Raw genomic sequence first — 20436 nt, forward strand, 5'->3', positions numbered from 1 at the left:
GGAGGGCCCTGCTCCATGGAGCTTACAATCTAAGAGGGAGGGGCTGGTGGTACAAAAAGGTAATAACTGTGGGGGATGGACTGGTAGGAGGAATTCGCTGAATTAGCTGAAGGCAGGATAGGCTTCCCTGAAGAGATAGGTTTTCAGAGATCGCCTAAAAGTGGGCAGATAATCTGATAGATTAGGGTAGAGAGTTCCAGAGGATGGAGGAGGCTCTGGAGAAGTCCGGGAGACTAGCATGGGAGGAGGAGACATGGGAGCTAGAGAGCAGGAGGTCGTGGGAGGAGCAGAGAGGATGGTTTGGGTGATGTTACCATAGAAAAGTCACAGAAAAATGCACCTGGAATAAGCTAGTTTTCAAATCCTAGATGAAACCATTGAGAAGTGTGTGCTATGTTTTCATGCAGAGACTGCACAAACATGACCACCAGCTAAGACACTAGCAAAAAAACTGCAGCCTTTCCTAAAAGGGGGAGGGGGTAATGTCTAGGAGAAAATTTCCTTTCTTTTTTTGCCCCTTGCCCATTCACCTGAAGGTGGCAGCATAACCCTATTTGAATAGAGATGAGGATATCCTGTGTTCTGGGATGTACAATAATAAAATGCAATTTGGCAGCCCTGATTGGCCCCTTCTATTTCTTTTTGCATTGCTTGTAAATCTGGAATGACAAGAGGGTGTCCTCTGCACTTTTATTTTTGAAAGGCTTGTTTTTTCCTCGTTTGTTTTTTTCACACTAGGATATAGCCAGATAGGTTTTAATTTTGTTCTTTTACGCTTGTCACCCAATGGAATACAATGACTAATGCACTTGTTTAAAGTGGTAGTAGAAGCTGAAGTTTTTTTTCATCTTACTCTATGCATAAAGATAAAAAAACCTTTGTGTGCTGCTCCCCTCACAACCCCAATACTAACCTGAGCATGATCTCGATCCAGCGTTGTGCACAGGAGCCTCGGCTCTCCCAAGTCTGCCACTGCTGTCAATCACAGCCAGTGAGGAGCAAGCGGGGGGTAGGGCTGAACTGCGCTCTTATAGACACACAGAGCAAGGCCTGGGACAGAGTACACATGAGTGACCCCAGAGCAGGCACTTAGCAGGGAAGAAGGGCCAGGAGCACCAGCAGGGGACCTAAGAAGTAGGGGATAGGGGCTGCCCTGTGCAAAACCAGTGCACAGAGGAGGTAAGTATGTCATGTTTGTTATTTAAAAAAAACAAACAAACTATGTCATGATTTCTAGGTGACTGGTTCTCTTTAATAAGACATGCAGGGTGTACATGTCTCCTCTGGGCTCCACTGGATGCATTGCAATGCAGATCGCATTGCAATACATCTCTTCCCAGCTATTCTATCCTGGGAAAGTGACAGTGGTGATTTCATACACGTCGCTTTCCAGCTCTTTCCCCTCCACCTGCCGACACCCACCATGTCTGCCCCCGGCATGCAGATAAGCAAACAGAACCAGAATACATGGTGGGTTGAACTGGATGGACTTTTCAGCCAAACTAAGTAGGAGCATACGCTTGGGGGGAAGGGAGGGGCTGTGGAAGCAATTGGGCTTAAGTTTAAGACTGGGCTCTGACTAGGCCAGTGGTCGGCAAGCCGCGGCTCGCGAGCCACATGCAGCTCTTTACACACATCAATGCGGCTCTTCTGTGTGCCGGGCACCCGCTCCCCTCCCTCCTCTTGGGCGGCCGCCCCAAAAGTCAGGACTCTGCAGCTAGCCCAGCAATGGGCAAACTACGGCCCGCATACGGCCCGGCGAACCTTTTAATCCGGCCCGCGGAGCGTGGCAAACATTGGCTGTCAGGATGTAGGCGGGGCAGCGTGAAGAACTCCTCTCCTCTCACAGTCTGCCCTGAAGACCGGAACGGCACGGGAACACAACGAGAGGAACGAGCGGAGCAAAGGTAAGTGAATTGACACAATATGGGGAATAAATTACTATATGGGGGATGAATTACTATATGGGGGATGAATTACTTTATGGGGGATGTATTTTCAGTTTTAAAAATGTGGCTCTCAAAATAAATTTCAATCGTGGTTTTGGCGAGATTTGGCTCAGTTGAAAAAAAAAGGTTGCCCACCACTGGACTAGGCCATGCAAGGACAATCACCTTTTTTGCTCCTTCAACCACTATGTGGCCATTTTTGCTGTATGCTTTGGGTCATTGTCATGTTGGAAGGTAAACTTTCTTCCCATTGACAACTTTCTGGCATAGGGCAGCAGATTGTCCACAAGAATTTGATGGTATTTTGCCCCATGCATTTTTCCTTCCATCCTGACAAGTGCTCCAGTCCTTGCTGCAGAGAAACACTCCTATAACATGCTTTACTATAGGAATGGTGTTATTTGGATGGTAAGCTGTATTGGATTTCTTAAAGACATATTGTTAGTGTTGAGGCCAAATAATTAAATTTTAGTCTCATCTGACCATAGCACCTGTGACGGAAGCGTAGGCACGACAGAACATACAAAGAAGATGGGAACACACAAAGCTTTATTGAACTATGAAAGACACTCAATCAGGACAGTTCATGGAACTCCGCGAAATGCGGCCTGTAGGAACACCCATGGTAAGTGGGCTCACGGGGACTCAAAGGGACTTTGGCTGTGGAGGCTGGCCTCAACACAGCTCCCACACAACATACTAGGGACAACATCAGGCTCACGGAAATTCAACGGGACTCTGGCTGTGGAGGCTGGCCTCAACACAGCTCCCACACAGCATACTAGGGACAACATCAGGGCACGGGTGGTTTGTGCGCACAATAGACACAGTCCAGGACACGGGTGGTTTGTGCGCACACTAGGGACAATTCATGACACGGGTGTTCAGTGTGCACAATAGGGACAGTTCATGGCACGGGTGGTCTGTGCGCACAATAGAGACAGTTCAGGACACGGGTGGTTTGTGCGCACAATAGAGACAGTTCAGGACACGGGTGGTTTGTGCACCCAACAGGTACAGTTCAGGACACGGGTGGTCTGCGCACCCAACAGGGACAATTCAGGACAAGGGTGGTCTGTGCATCCAACAGGGACAGTTCAGGACACGGATGGTCTGTGCGCACAACAGGGACAGTTCAGGACACGGATGGTCTGTGCACCCAACAGGGACAGTCCAGGACAAGGGTGGTCTGTGAGCACAACAGGGACAGTTCATGGCTTCTAGGGACACTCCCGATAGGCGTCTTGCAGGTGCTCAGCAGCAAACGGCTTCCGGGGAGGTAGGCGACTTGCGGACGCTTAGCAGCAGGCAGCTTCCAGGGACAAAGCGGTCAGCAGACAGGACGGCTTCCCAGGGGCCCCACGATCAGCAGACGAGGTGGCTTCCCAGGGGCCCCACGATCAGCAGACAGGGCGGCTTCCCAGGGGCCAAACGATCAGCAGACAGGGCGGCTTCCCAGGGACCCAGCAATCAGCCAATAGGGGCACAGCGGGCTTCAGCAGGTAGGGGCAAAGCAGGCTTGCAGGAGCTCGGCAGGGTCTTGGCGGTGCGGGGTCTGTGCCTGGGATGGTTCTGACCTCTGGGAGAGTCTCATGCAGAGCGCTCAGCGGGGCTGGCTGTGGAGGCCCAGTCCCCACCCGGACCTCCCAGCAGCTTCCGGGGAGATGATTCCAGCAGCGTTCACAGGGACAGAGAGACTGATCTGGTCCCGCGCCAGCCTTTTTAAAGCCATGCGGGACACTTCCAGTTGCCCCCGGCAATGGCCGGCCCAGCACCACATTGCCAAGGCACACCCCCCTCACTCCAGCCACGCGGGGGGGGGGAGTGCGGCCTTTGTCTCCAGCTGCTTTGCCAGAGAAGAGGTGCTAACCACACCACAGGGGGAGTTTCCTCCAGTCCTGCACAGCCTTTTGATGTAGGCTGGCTGGATGGAGGAGTCTGCAAGGGGGGAGGGATCCAGCAGAGGGACAGAAGGCAAAGGGGGGGTGAGGAAAGCACAGGCAGTCCGTGACAGCACCTTTTACATGTGGCCTCAGATTCTTCAAGGTTCGTTTTGGCAAAGCTCAGTCGCCAATGCATGTGGCCTTTCTTGAGGAGTGGCTTTTTTTTTTTTTTTTTTTTTTTTGCAACCCTCCCATACAAGCCACATTTGTGGAGAATATGTGATATTGTTGTCACATGCACACAATGACCACTCTTTGTAATTAATTCACGCAACTGCTTCAGAGATGCTGTAGGCTTCTTGGTAGCCTCTCTGACCAGTTTCCTCCTGCCTCTCTTTTTCAGTTTGGAGCAACATCCTGATCCAGGGAGGGTCGGTGTTGTATCAAATACCTTACACTTCTTAATAATAATATTCACTGTGCTTCTAGGCATTGATAAAGCCTTTGAAATGGTTTTGTATCCATCGCCTGACTTGTGCCTGACCAACACCTTATCCCAGAGATCTTTTGACAGTGCCTTGACACCCATAGTCAATTGTTTGCTTCAGTTGCACTATCAGGGACTGAAACACTCCAGGAAAGCTCTTATCATGCTGTGCTAAGCTAATTAAAATGACCACAGCTAATCACAATTGAAAGTCAAATGGCTTGAGAAGGTGACTAGCTACACCTGATTGAGTTTACAAGTCATTTTATATTTTTTTTTTTGGGAAGGGGAGTGATTCTTTTCTATACCCACAGTAACTTGTACATCTGTAATAGACTCCATGTTGTTTGAAATTAATAGATCCAACAGAGCATTTTTCCTTGTTGAGGTTTCCACAATCGGTTCCATAAATTGTCCTGCAATACATTTAATAAATGGCAGTATGTTTTTGATTGTGCAATCCACACTGTCCAATTATTATCTGAATAGTTAAAATTGGCTCTACTAATAACATCACCCAGCTTCCCAGCCATTTCATTCAGAAAGGAGCAGAAACTTCTCCTCATCCTTTATGTTAGGGACCTAGAACATACACCCACAAGTACTTTACTATTTGCTGCACTCTTTTGGAACACCAGCCATAAAGACTCTGCACCATCTAAGTTCTTGTAAGTGATATCATCTCTCAAACTCATTTTCAGATCACACTTCACAAACAGTACATACACACCTTAACACCTATTCTGCCAATTCTGTCCCTCCAAACTAGAGTGTACCCCTTGATATTTGCAGCCCAGTCTTGCGCCAGTGGGTTGAAAGGGAAAAAACAGAAGGAGTCATGATCCATACAAACTAGGTGAATGGAACGGTCTGTGCTGGTAGATGAGTTTGTCTGTACTGAAGTGTTTGTAGCTGGGGGGTGAGGTGTACAAGAGGATTTAGAAATGTTAAGGGTGATCAAAGCAGTGGAGGATATGAGCACGGGAGGGAGATCTGTACTAGTAAGAGGGGGCAATTTTTGGTTTTACCCTGTAAAGTGGACAGTGTATTACACTCTTCTGACTACCTGACCTCTGCACTCTGTGTGTTACACACTTCTGTCCTTCACTCTGTGTGTTGCACAATTTTAAGCCCTGCTTACTCTGTGCTAAGCACACTTATCCCCTTCACTCTGTGCAGTATACACTCCTTAGCTCTGCATTGGGGCTCATTTACTTAAATTTTAAACACACATTAAAGCACCTACCACTTCAACATGATTTTTTCATGTGTTTAGATGCTTCAGTGATGCTTTTTTGAAGCTTTAATGAAGCTTGGCAAATACCGTGTGTGTGTGTTGATTTTCTATTTGTTTTAAAGGGGGCCTAGTAGAATCCCAGCGCAGTAGTAGCCCCATTCAGCAGATCCCCAGCACATTAGTATCTCTGTTTAGCAGATCCCCAGCTCACTGATACACTCATTCAACAGATCCCCAGCTTATTACAACCCTGGTTATCAGATCCCGTTTAGTAGTAGCCCCAGCTTTGCCGATTCCCTGCTCAGTACTAACCCCTCGGTCTGCTGATACCCTACTCAGTAAGTAACCCCAGCTCTGCTGATCCTTTGGTTTGCTGATCCTCCTCTCTCTCTCGTTCCCTCTCACCTCCTGCTATATTGCTCCCAAGCTGCGCACCACGTGACATTGCTAGTTTCTCTTGTTTTAGTCTGCCAGCTCTACTGATCCTTCGCCGCTCAGTCCTCTCTCTCCACTCCCCGCTAACCTTCCAATACAGCGTTCCCATGTTGCACACCACGTGAGCAATCTGCTAGATGCTCCGCTCCAGACCGGATCCCGTTCATCTTCCTGCTGTTCCACACTGCACACCAGATGTGATGTCCGCACCAGGCACTTCCAGAATATATACACATGAATTGGAAATGACTGCTGATGACGTCTTTTCGGTTTGCTTCTTGATTTCCCAGTACATCCTGGGATATTTCATACCTGCAATATCTACAAAACAAAGCAAAGCTAAATAAAAGGATCTCAAAAGCTGCAGGTGCTGTAAACCAGCTTTGATGTAGACGTAATGCATTCTATGCATTAAGGTAAAATAATTTTCTGTATTGCAGGAACTCCCCAGCCCGATCCCGATCTAGTGATGTGCATGAGAGCAGTAGCTCTTGACGCGGTTTCCCTCCTAACTGGACAGACTGATAGCAGTGGAAGCCATTGGCTGCAGCTGCTGTCACTCAAATGCTGTAACAAGGGAGCAGGTGGCAGGGCCGAGCCGCCCGGTTTGTGTCAATGGACGCAGACCGGGCAGCTCGGGAGAGAGCATGCATGAGTGCCCCCATAGCAAGTGGCTTGCTATGGGGGAACTCGCTGAAGAGCGATGAGCGCAAGTGGGGGACCCCAGAACAAAAGGATTGAGACTACTCTGTGCAAAACCACTGCACAGAGCGGGGAAGTTTAACATGTTTATTATTTTTTTTTAAAATGAAGGTTTAATGTCACTTTAAGGTAGGTTATATGTAGAAAAGCATATCAAATTAAACAGTTTCATTTTTAAAAAAATATTATGGTAAGGATTGTACATGTGTGTTAGACTCTTGCTTGTGGCACAGTCACCAAAGCATATTTTGTGGGTAGGACTGCTGCACATGTGTGCTGTGCATAGGGGTAGTAGGCCCAGGTTTTGTTTAACAATGGCCTTTTCTGGGGGATGGGGGGTGTTAAAAAATTACTGCTTTTGGGTGCAAGATATGCTAGGTACATCATTGTTATGAAATACTGGTTATTTTTTTTATTCATTCTTCAAATTAATTAAATGGGTTCATAAAGGTGCCACCAGCAATGCATCCATCTATGCTGACTGTGAACAACATGCGTCTATCCCCTTACCACTCTGTCCAAAAAAGTTTTGCCTTTAGTTATACTTTAATTGCTAGGTTCAATCAAATAGCTTTCACAAAGTCCTGCCAGTGGAAAAAAAGTTGATGAAATACATACAAATAAAAAGACAAGCTGAAAATACAGCCTGGTTCTTAAAAAAAAAAAAAATACAAAAAAGCGAAAAGCATTACAAAGATTTCAACTGTCTTTCTTTCTACTGAAGCATCTGAAAGATTGCTAGAGAAAACTAGTTTTCACTTTCCTCATTCTGTCAATAAAGATACAATTAAAAATATAAACTGGAATACTGAAAAGGTGTAATGACATCACAATTTGTGAGAGCAACTTTTGTAAATGTTCACTTTGCAATAAGTGGCAGAAAATGAATGATTATTGTGGAAAGAAAAAGAACAGTTGATTATGGCTTCATACTTTACGGTAGATAACTCCAATGATGGCAGTTTTCAGCCTCATTCCTGTAACAAAGCAGATGTGGAAATACTTGTGCAAGATGAGTGTTTGCAGGCAGGCACAGAAGAAAAGCAGTCCAGTGTATAGATATCCCTGCCAGTTTGGGGCACTCTGGTCTCTCACAAACTTTATAAGCAACCTGTATAAGGAAAGAGGTAAACATGAAATTATTAGTAGGCTGCATCAAGTATGGAAATGATACGTTATTTAGAACATTAGCAGCTGCAACGTCTGCTTTGAAATTTCTATGCTTTGTAGTAGCAAGGTTGAATTTTGTAAGATATTTTTTATTATACAGGATTTATATAGCACCAACAGTTTGTGCAGTGCTTTACAAAATTAAGGTAGACATTACAGTTAGAATACAATTACAAGAGGAAACAGATGACCTTGCTCGTTAGAGCTAACAATCTAGGAGATATCTGAATTTGCATTCTGGGCCACAGTGTGTACTAAAAATTACACAAGTTGTGATGGGAGCAGTGAACACTGAAAGGTTTTATAGGAGTTTTCCTGCCTAAAGCAATATTAAACCCAAAAAAAAAATAAAAAAATTATATACTGAGCTTACCAATCCTTAGATGTAGTGGCTGCATGTTTTATTTTTTTAGGCTTTCTCCCCTTTATTTTTACTTGGTGATCAGGCCAGTAACAGTCCTGCATTAGCGTGCCTAAATTCTGGATGAAGGCGCAAAGGAGACACCTTTGGACAGCAGCTTTGTCAATATGGGGAGAAGGGGGAGTTAGATGCAGTAGCAGATTTCAATAAACAAAATAAAGCCGCACTTCAGCTAACAACATATAGGCAACAGTTCTTTTTCCTTTTGGAACACAAGGTTTTACATAAATGAAAAAAAGCTGACCATTGTAAGCACTCCTGCCAATGTTAAATGGCTTGTCTCAACCCTTTACCTGCTACAACTAAAAAAATATTTTAAGCAACAGACAGCATGGATTCATGAAAGACAGAAGTTGTCAAACAAATCTGATTTCTTTTTTATGAGGAGGTGAGCAAAACCTTGGACAGAGGGGTGGCGGTGGATGTGGTAATTTTTTGCAAAAGCGTTCGACACAGTTCCCCCACACACGGCTAATGTGTAAGGTAAAGTCTACAGGCTTTGGAAAAATCAGTATATAAATGGATAGAAAACTGGCTAAAAGATAATATTCAAAGAGTAGTGGTTAATGATTCATACTCTGCGTGGTCTAGGGTTGTCAGTGGTGTACCCCAAGGTTCAGTGTTGGGACCCTTATTTTTAATATATTTATAAATGATATAGGGTCTGGGATTAAAAATACCATTTCAGTCTTTGCAGATGATACCAAGCTGTACAGTGGAATAACGTCCTTACAAGATGTCTTCAATTTACAAGCTGACCTCAATGCACTGTTTAATTGGGCAACTATGTGGCAAATGAGGTTTAATGTTGATAAATGTAAAGTTATACACTTGGGGCTAAAATTATGCATGCATCATACATACTAGGGTGGGTACAACTGGGGGAATCAATGGTGGACAAGGATCTGGGGGTTCTGGTAGATCATAAGCTTAATAATGGCATGCAATGTCAAGCTGCGGTTTCTAAAGCAAAAACCTCTGTTGTATTAAGAGGTATAAACTCCAGAGAGAGAGATATCATTTTACCCCTGTACAAATCATTAGTAACACCTGATCTGGAATATGGTTTGTTTTGGGACCAATTCACAAAATGAACATTGGGGAACTGGAGAATGTGCAGAGAAGGGCAGCCAAACTGATAAGATCCATGGAGGAGCTCAGCTATGAGGAAAGGTTAAAGGAATTTAATTTATTCTCTCTTGAGAAGAGGAGATTAAGGGGGAAAATGATCAACGTGTATAAATACATAAGTGGTTCATATAGTGAACTCTGGGTAGTTATTCACCCTGAGGTCATCACAAAAGGACAAGGGGGCATTCTTTATGTCTGGAAGAAAAGAGATTTAATCTCCAGATATGGAAAGGTTTCTTCACAGTAAGAGCTGTGAAAATGTGGAATAGACTCCCTCAAGAGTTGGTTCTGGATAGCTGAGTAGATTGCTTTAAAAAAGGCCTGGATTCTTTTCTAGATACACACAATATAACTGGACACTAACATTTATAGCTAAAGTTGATCCAGGGAATATCTGATTGCCTTTAGGGGGATCAGGAAGGAATTGTTTCCCCTGTCAGGGGTGTGGGAATTAAAGAAAAAAAAAAATACTTGTCCAGGTACTAAATCGGGGTCCCAACCTACTTGTCCCTCATGACAACCTAAAAAAAAAAAAAAAATTCTAACCAAGCCATATTTAAATCAGAGGTGCTTTTAGAAATGTCTGGGGCTTTTAAAAATAAAAAGGGGGTTTATGGAGACTTAAACTTTTAATGTCTTTAACATTGCACTGTTTATCTCCTCCTCCTCTCCCTGCCTGTCTCCAGCACCGAACTCGGGGACTAGCAGGGAGGGAAGAAACCTTACAGTACGATTAGCACTGATTGAGTGCTTGTCAGGAAAGGGGATTGTCGAGCTTTTAATGCTCAGCAGAAGCACATTTGCTGAGTGAGTAAAAGAGCCACCGACCCCAATGAGAAAAAAAAAAAAAACTTTTTTCCTTCATGTTACACTCGCACGTGGAAATACTTGGGTGCAAAGTACTAGAGCACGCTGAGCAGCCAGTCAAGCTCCATTGTCCGCTCCATTAAAGAATAACTTCATTAAAAAAAAACATAAGACAAAACAAAAAAAAAAAAACTTTTTTTGCAGGTTAAAAAGAAATAGTGATTTTTTTTTTTTTATAGGAGCCTGTCAGCAGATCACGGGTACCATGCAGGACTCCAGCAGACTGTCAGTGTAATCTGTTTGTATGTACATCGTGCATTGTACAGGCAGGCAGTTTCACACTGACAGGAAGGATCAATGAACTGAAGAATGAAGAGAGTGCTCCACAGCACCTTAGTAGTCCATTGAGAACTACAAGCCGACATTCGCAAAGAATGTTGTTACTCATAGTTGATTCATTCACAGAACAGGAGCCCCACACAGCTGCGCTCTTTTCAAAAAGTGATAGCTAGTACAGGGAACTTCTCCCCGTACTGCTGTCGCACAGAGGGCGCAGATCGCGGAGTCACTGCAGGAGTGGGAACATCTTCCATGTTCCACCCTAAAAACAGGTAGAACATGTAACACGTTACCAAAGGTGCTGCCAGAGCCATTTTTGCACACGTTTAAAAAATAATTTTAGGCCTGAAGATTACATAAATCCCCCCAACATATTATATATTTTATATATAAAAAATATATAATAAATATTATATATTTTCTGAAAGCAGACACCATAGAGAATAAAACATTGGTAGTTTTTTTTATGCCACATGATATTGCCACAAAGGTCTAGGAAACTCAAAAATTCAGAATAAAAAAAAAATAAATTAATATTAGGGAACAAAAAGGCAATAAATCACCTATTATCTGTGGTAGAATATAAAAGATGAGGCTGCAATGAGTAACTAGACATCCTGTTCTGTTGAAAAACAGATTTACTGGCAGGATCACCGGGTGAAAGTAAAATAAAGAAAGCCTAAAAAAGAAAACTAATGCAGCCATCACATCTAAGGCCTGATGCATCTAAGGCATCCAGGGGAGAAAAACACAGCTTAACCATTTGACGCCAGGCCAATAGCCGTATGGCGTCCTGAAAAATGTACTAGCTTTCCGGGAGGCCGCCAGATGGCATCCTCCCGCACATGCACATGCGCAGTTCGAGCACTTGCAGAGCCGCGCAGAGGAGCGATCTGTCACCGGCCGTGTACCTCGGACACGGCCAATGACAGATCTGAGTACCGGCCCCCGTTGCCGGTACCATGTGACCTGCTGTGGCCAATCACAGCAGGTCACATGACAGTTGTATACAATGGATGGCTTCATTCATGCCATCCATTGTATACTAGTGTCTAGCTGTGAATGGTCACAGCTAATCACATGCACATGTCATGTGATTAGTTGTGGCCAAATCACAGCTAAGCACAAAAAAAAAAAAAAAACCCACGGTCTGTGCTAGTTTCCCATAGTGTGGTCAAATCGCACTGCCCTTGCGATCTGCAGTGGGTGTTAGTACAATGTTAATGGCACCCCCAAACACGGGTCACAAACACAGTGTGTTTTCCTGCACCGGATCACATGGTACAAAACTAATATGCAATCTGATTGCAGTGCACTTCCGTAGGTAGTGCCTGCTCTACCTTTGGTGCAGTACAGTGCGATTTGAGCCCATACAAATGATTGGGCTCAAATCACATCACACTGAATCGCATGTGAATTGCACAGGAATGCAATGTGCATTCCTGTGTGATTCATATTGTGAACCCACGCTTCAAAAAAACGACAAATGCCTGTAAAAGCAGCATTTTGACATCCTGTGTGCATGAGGCCTAAGAACTGCTAAGCTGCAATATAATAAATGTTTGCTTTAAATGAAAAAGTGAAACTCCTTATCTCGATACCTGTGCTATGACCGTACTGCAGATAGCCCAGAGTCCAAAAGTATCTCAGGGGCAACCAGGAAACTAGCATACTCAAAATGACATTCAGAAATTGCAACCTACATAATTCTTTAATAACAGGTGTACTTAACTTTCTGACTAAGCCAATTCTGATATTTCTCACATACATGTTAAAATCAGAATTTTTATTTTTGCTAGAAAATTACTTAAAAGCCCCAAAGATAACGTACTTTCTGAAAGAGTTTTTGGACAAGAGAATGGTGGTTGTAATTTCTTATGTCACACAATATTTCCGCAGGCCTTTATCAAACACAACTTTTAAAAAAAAAAAAAAATACATGAAATGCGTTTTAGAGAATACAAAGAAAATATAATTTTTTTTGTAAAATATAAAAGATTATGTTGTGCTGAAAAAATAAATACCAACAATGTCAAGGTTTAAAATTTTGCAAGCCCGTGAAATGGTGACAAACTATGGTCCCTATATACCTTCATAAGCCACACTTTAAAAGGCTTTACAGATTACCAGTTTAGAGTTAAACGTGAGATCTGGTGCTAGAATTATTACTCTCACCGATGTTTGTGGTAATACCTCACTTTTGTAGTGCAATTATCATGTACATGTGTGTGGGACCTACGTGTGCATGTGCAAGTGAACACAGGGGACGGGGTGCTATACATTTTTTAATTTAATTTCAATGTATTTTTTACACTGTTCCTTTAATTTTTTTAAAATGTAACTTTATTGCTATCACAAGGGATGAACAACATGCATGTGATAGCATGGTCAGTGACAGGTTCTCTATATTGAGAGATCAGTGGTCTATACCAGCCTCTCTCATCCGAGGTGCCGTGCCACCCCAGTGTGCCGCCAGAGGTCTTCAGGGATGCCGTGGGGAGAATGGCTGTCACTTGAGCCCAAGCTACCGATCCACAGCAGCACTGGGAGCCATCAGACAGCTGAGCAAAGTGAAAGCAAAGGGAAGGGGAGTGTCTACTGTGCTCTCTGCTTTCCCCTAGAGTGCAGTACCCAGCTGTGTGATCGAAGCTAAGGTACTGTAACTTTTCATAATGCTATATACGTACGTACGTGTGTGTGTGTGTATACATGTGTTTGTTTTTATATGTGTATATGTATTTTACTTTTAATCTCGACCCCCTATTCCTGTCCTATCAGAACTGCTTTTTAGGACTTGTTCGTAATAGCAGCAAGGACTGCTGCTCCTCTGAAAAGCAATCCATGCTCAAATCAGAGGCATTTGACAGGTGGTAAAGAGGTAATATATTGCCTCCTCACCACCTGGTTTAACCCCAGCATCAGTCACCACACCACAACTGTGTGCAATGCGCACACAGTTGCGGGGTGGTTGTAGTTCAACTCCATTCACCTGAAGGTATACTTCCATCTGCGGCAACAGCATGTGTATACCCTCAGCTGCTGTTTCTGCAGCTAAAAAGGGAGCATTTGGGGGTGGTAAAAGCAGCTCAATTGCTTGGTTTTACCGCCCTCCAACCTCACAGGTGAACAGGCCCTTGGTTCACATCTGTATGGCTGTGTGTAGGGCAGCCCATTCATTTCAATGGGCTGCCTTACCTGCAGAAATTCAGGGAAATTCACCCCTGACCTTAGTTTTAAAATTGCACCACACCAAAAACACCCTGCGTTTGCCAATGCATGGGGTAACCCTAAAGGGCAGAGCATTTGTCTGCGTGTCAGGAATGAGCGCAATTACGCATGCATTCCGCGACACATAGTGACGTGAACCAAGCCTTGGACAGGGGTGCCTCCTAAATAGAAATGCTTTTCAAGGGCGCACCGACTGGAAAAAAGTTGAGAATCACTGGTCTATACAATCCCTGATCCCTCCTCTGTATTGTTTTCAGCAGATGCTTTGGATGGCAATGTGTCTTGTTCTCCATTCAGGAGTAGAAAATAAAAAACACAGGGGTGGACTGTACAGTAAATAACTGTAAAAGCCAATAAGAGGCTTTCACAGTGTTCAGGTGATCAGAAAACGGGCCAGCCTGTTCCTGATCATTAGCACAAGACCTAGCACTCTCGGTGAGAGCTCAGTCTCTGTGATGGGAGAGTGCTGTGCAGCATGTTCACAGCAAAAACACAGATATGCATATATGTGGCCCCACAGATTAATACCCACTTCCTTGAGGCTGCATATATTCTTACCCTTCTAGATTCACTTTAACCACTTGCCCTCCTGAGGATTTACCCCCCTTCCTGACCAGGCCTCTTTTTGCTACTCGGCGCTGCACTAATTCAACTAATTGCGCCGTCATGCAATGCTGCACCCAAACGAAATGTACATCCTTTTTTTCACACAAATAGAGCTTTCTTTTGTTGGTATTTGGTCACCTGTGCGCTTTTTATTTTTCACGCTATAAACAAAAAAAAGACCAAAAATTTTGAAGGAAAACGATATTTTTTACTTTCAGCTATAAAAAAAATATAGTAAACTCAAATTTAGTTATAAATTTAGGCCAAAATGTATTCTGCTACGTTTTTGGTAAAAAAAATCCCAAAAAAGTGTATATTGATTGCTTTGTGCGAAGGTTATAGCGTCTACAAACTATGGTATAGATACTGCAATTTATGCCATTTTTTTGCTATACAGCGCTGCGCTAGTTTAACCACTTGCCTACCAGGCACTTATACCCCCTTCCTTACCAGGCCAACTTTCAGCTTTCAGCACTGCCGCACTTTGATTGACAATTGCGCGGTCATGCAACATTGTACCCATATGAAATTTTGATCATTTTTTTCTCACAAATAGAGCTTTCTTTTGGTGGTATTTAATCGCCACTGGGCGCTTTACTTTTTGCGCTATAAATACAAAAATTGCAAAAAATTTTAAAAAAAAAGTTTCTTTGTTTCTATTATAAAATTTTTCAAACAGGTAATTTTTCTCCTTCACTGATGTGCGTTGATGAGGCAGCACTGATGGGCACTGATAGGCGGCACCGATAGGCAGCACTAAAGGGCACTGATAGGCAGTACTAATCAGGTGGCACGGATAGGCGGCACTGAGACAGCACTAATGAGGTGTCACAGATAGGCGGCACTAATATGCAGCACTGATAGGCGGCACTGATGATGGGTACTGATAAGACGGCACTGACTGGCATCACTGCTGGGCACTGACTGGCGGCACTGACTGGCACAACCCCTGGGCACTTACTGGTGGCACTGACTGGTGGCACTGGTGGGTGGGCACAGGTGGGTGGGCACAGGTGGGTGGGCACTGCTGGGCACAGGTGGGTGGCACTTCTGGGCACAGGTGTGTGACACTGCAGAGTGGCACAGGTGGATGCACTGCTGGGCACAGGTGGGTGCACTGCTGGGCACAGGTGGGTGATCTGCTGGGCACAGGTGGGCGGAGCTAGTGGGCGCACTGCTGGGCACAGGTGGGCGGAGCTTGCGGGTGGCACTGCTGGGCACCGATCAGGGCACTGATCATCAGTGCCCTGATGATCGGTGCCAATCCCCGCTCTGACAACTGCCGGTTCTCGGCAGTACTTTCCTCACGATCTGACAGCGTGAGGAAAGTGCAGCCGAGAACCGGCACTTGCATTTTCCTCTGATCAGTGTGTCATTGGACACCGCTGATCACGTGGTAAAAGGCCGCTGTGATTGGCCTTTTACCACATCACGTGATCAGCTGTGTCCGTAGGACACAGCAATCACGGAGTTTGCCGGGTGCGCGCCCCAGGAGAGCGCGTTCTGGGAGGACGTCATATGACGTCCACCCAGAACTGGCCGGCCGCAGTGCAGCCGTCATTCGGCTATCTGCGGTCGGCAGGTAGTTAAAGGACAATGCAATATGGTACATAAATGAAGTTTACGTCCCTTTTTCCCCACAAATGGAGCTTTCGGTGGTATTTGATCGCCTGTGCGGTTATTTTTTTGCGCTACAAAAAAAAAATCAAGTTACTTACGGTAACGTCTTTTCCGGGAGTCTTTCAGGCCAGCACCTTGAGAGACCTCGGCTCCTCCCCATCTGAGGAAACACCTCCACCCTAAAATAAAAGACCTCCACTCCCCTGCCATCAAATTCCCACTACTGGACGCCCTTCTCCACCACCACAGCGACCTCTTTACACTGGGGGGAACCAGTACTCGGTCCTCTAAGGAGAGCGTACACCCGTCCCAAACTCTCAGGATCCATAACTGGAGGAGACGCATATGCAGACCCGCCCATTGCACTGCCGGGATGGAAGCCGTCAGTAGACCCAGCACTGACATGACCTGCCTTATCGCTATTGGCCCGTTTCCCTGCACCAGTCTGATCCCAGCTTCTAGCTTGGACACCTTCTCCGAAGTCAGGCTGACCCTCTGACTCACCGAGTCCAGAGAGTAGCCCAGATAAACCATCCTCTGAGAAGGCACCAGACAAGACTTCTCCAGATTCACCATCCACCCCAGGTGTTCTAGATGGCCCCGCACTATACCCAGATTCCGCAGAAGGTGAGCCTCTGAATCTGCGAAGAGCAGCAAGTCGTCCAGATAGGCTATCACTGAAATTCCCATCAAACGAATAGGAACCAGTGCCTCCATCAGAACCTTGGTAAAAATTCGCGGGGAGGAGGACAGGCCGAATGGAAGAGCCCTGAACTGCCAGTGTTGCACTCCTCCCTCTCCCTCTACTGCCAACCTGAGGAACCGCTGAGAAGTTTCCGCAATGGGCACGTGCAGGTATGCGTCCTGCAGGTCTATGGACGCCATAAAGGACCCTGGCGGCGATCAGCGACTTATGGCGGTGATCAGCGATTTATGACAGTGATCAGCGACTTATGGTGGGACTGCGGCAGACATTTTGACACTGGGGGGGGGGGGGACTGACTTGGGGTCACTGACATCCCCAGTGACAACAATACAGTGCTCAGTGGAAAAAAAAAAAAAAACTGGCACTGTACTAATGGCACTGGGGAGGAAGGGGTTAACTTTTTTTATTAAATGAAAGGGTTAACTGTGTGAGGGGAGTGTTTTACTAGTGGGTGAGGGGTGTGTACTTCACAGGAACACGCTGATCCCGAGAGATAAAGTCTTCTCTCAGGTTCAGCGTGCTCTGAACTGACAGATAGCAGAGCTGCAATGTAAACACTGCAGCCATGCAATCAGTGATTACCGGTAATCGCCGGCACCCGGCGGCTAATGACCCGCCGGGATCCGGTGATGGACTCCCGCTGTCGCGATCTGCGGGACGGGTAGAGCGGGCACGTGCCTCGTGCGCGCCCCCTACCTATTTTGCAGAGCGCCATTAAAAGACGGCGCTGTACGCACAGGTGCCGCCCTGCCGCAGTAAAAACACTGCGGCGGGTCGGCAAGAGGTTAAAGTTACCCATATACGTATAGGTTAAATGTTAAATAATTTATTGTAAATTAGTTTTATCTGGCAGCTATAACAACTGACATTTGTATCTATTTAGAGCTTTACACAAATCACTTATAGTCATCCTTTCTCGCTAGGAACTTACTTTAATATTTCTGGTCCTGAAAACATTAAAACATCGTGAATGAATTTGAAGAAGAAGCTCATGAAGAAATAAGGGCCAAATGTTTTATACAAAGCTTTAAACAATGATGGCTGCACATCTTTTGCAGGTGCCTTTACAATCAGAGCTTCTGCCTCTTCCCTCATTTCATCATTTGGCTCACTTTGTTTAATGGTTCTCTCAGGGGAATACACTGTTTTCAGAGGCTGTCTGTAATGAAAAGAAGAGATGTTATACCAGTATCCACCATATAGCAATATCTGGATCTACAGAATGCCAACCAAGGACTCTCAGCAACACCACAAACACAACAGATTTAGGATTTCCAGAATAACGGATCTCTTTAGAAAATATATTTTAGTTTTCTACCAACATTTTAATGCTCTCTTGCAACAATTTTCTTTATTAATGTAAAACAAAGCACATAAATTAACTCTTACCACTCAATATACTTTCCCATCTAACATTACTTGTGCTTTGAGGCTGTTGTAAGTCCATCACTTGAAATTCAGTGTTCACTTTAACATAATATGAAAAGGAGATAAGTTTGAATAAACAATCAATGTGTGTTGCAGTGTATTTCTATTCAAAAATTGTTTTTGATAAAGTGAGGGTTAGAACCTCTGTCAAGTTTTGGTGACCAATGTCACCTACACAAAGTGTGGAAGGCACACCCAACTGAGAGCATTCTGATACTAGGCAGTATATTTCACCTTAAGAATTGTAGGGTGAAACGTACTGCCTAGTATCAGAATGTTCTGAGTTGGAGTTTGGTACTCCAAACAGAATAATGACCCAAAAACACACCCAAGAATGGCTAGAGATAAACAATGGACTATTTGCTACATGTTAGTCAAGCTGAAAAAAACACACAAGTCCATCTAGTTCAAACACCAGAAGAAAAAAAAAAAAAAAAAAAAAACCCTCCATATACACAATCCTATAAGATCTAGAAGAAAGCAAAAAACCCATGGAGAATGGTCCAACTTGCTCCATCAAGGGAAAAGAATCTTCTTGATTCTCCAGGAGTCAATTAGATATTCCCCTGGACCATCAAACTCTGGTGTTATTACCTATACATATTAGTATCCAGTAGTATTTTATGCAGTTAGACAGAATAGCAAGAGCTGGTAGTTATCCTATCAGTGTTACAATACACCTACCATCCAATTTTTAGATTGATCATTTCTTTGTGAATGGGCAAACATTCAAAATCAGCAGGGGATCAAATACTTATTTCCTTCACTGTATACTACTGTACATCAAAAGCCACTCCGTTGTCCAAGTTTTTGCTTACCTCATAAAAAGAAATCAGATTTCTGTAAAAACGTTTGTCTTTCGCAAATCTAAACTGCCTGTTACTTAAAATATTTTTTTCAAGCAAGAACTCTTCTATGTGACCTGTTTAAACTCTCAAGTATCTTCAACACTATAAAAACTAAACACACAGGTCTGTAGTTACTTGGTAAAGACTTTGATCCCTTTTTAAATATAGGCACCACGCCAATCCAGTGGTAACATGCCAGTCATTAACCACTTGCCCTCAGGAAGGGCAAGTGGTTAATGCTTCCCTTCCTGACAGGCCATTTTTTGCTTTTTGGTGCTGCACGATTTCAACTGATAATTGCACAGTCATGCAGCGCTGTATCCAAATGAAATTTATGTCCTTTTTTCACATAAATACAGCTTTTGGTGGTATTTGAAGACCAAACATTTTGAAAAAAAAAAAAAAAAACATATTTTCTAATTTCTGTTATAAAAAATATTCAATAAGCTCACATTTAGTCATATATTTAGGCCAAAATATATTTTGCTATCTGTGTTGAAAAAAAACAAAATCCCAGTAAGTGTATATTAATTGGTTTATGTGAAAGATGTTGTCTCTACAAACTATGGCATATATACTGGAATTTACACCATTTTTTGCTATATGGCGCTGCACTAGTTTATCTGACAATTGAACTATCTTGCAATGCTGTACATAAATTAAATTTGTCATTTTTTTCCACAAAAATAGAGCTTTTTTGGTGGTATTTGATCCCCTCTGTGGTTTTTTGGTGCTATAAACAGGGAAAAATTAAAAAAAAAAAACAAAACAATATTTTCTAATTTCTGTTATAAAAAAAAAAACAATAAACTCAAATTTCATCATAAATTTAGGCCAAAATGTATTTTGTGATATGCCTTTGGTAGAAAAATTCCAATAAGTGTGGTATGGTATAGATACTGGAATTTACACAGCTTTTACTTTCTGTCTGCCTATCACATTTCTTGAAGTGCTAAAATGCCAGGACAGAAGAAACACTCCTAAATGACCCCTTTTCAGGAAGTAGACGCTCTAAGCTATCTGCTGAGAGGCATATGGAGTTCATGGAAAAATCTTTTTTTCTGGAAAAAAAATTCTGGAAATTTTTTTTTTTTTTTTTTTTACACAAAAGGTATTTTGCTCACACATGCCATGGGTATATTTGGAATTACACCCTAAAATATATTCTGCTACTTCTCCTAAGTATGGGGATGCCACATGTGCAAGACTTTTCAGCAGCCTAGTCGCATACAGAAGCCTGAAATCCAATGACCCCTTTGAAAGTCTGATGGTACATAAATTCCTCATTTCACTTCCTCACTACCCATCACAGTTTCACAGGCTCTGAAATTCCAGCATAGCACATAGGAGGCATGTTTAGCCAATGGAATACTTTATTTTTTACCACAGGTTTTTGGAAAATTACAATTTTTTTTTTCTTTTTACACAAAGTTGTCACT

General features: G+C 43.7%; 1 protein-coding gene across 2 annotated transcripts in view; it reads right to left on the reverse strand.

Annotated features, from left to right (window-relative positions):
* Positions 1–20436, reverse strand: part of LOC149460927 (multidrug resistance-associated protein 1-like) — a 382011-nt gene that overhangs the window by 212329 nt on the left and 149246 nt on the right. For both annotated transcript variants that reach the window (XM_089679079.1, XM_089679078.1), the window contains exons 8-9: positions 17653–17880; positions 7627–7804 (exon numbers count right to left, since the gene is read on the reverse strand). In XM_089679079.1, coding sequence (XP_089535205.1) covers positions 7627–7804; positions 17653–17880 — 406 coding nt within the window. The remainder of the gene's footprint in view (positions 1–7626; positions 7805–17652; positions 17881–20436) is intronic.

This window comes from Staurois parvus, unplaced genomic scaffold (genome assembly GCF_062004578.1).
Source record: "Staurois parvus isolate SC_StPar_1 unplaced genomic scaffold, SC_StPar_1.0 ptg000217l, whole genome shotgun sequence".
In the NCBI taxonomy this organism is placed as follows: Eukaryota; Metazoa; Chordata; class Amphibia; order Anura; family Ranidae; genus Staurois; species Staurois parvus.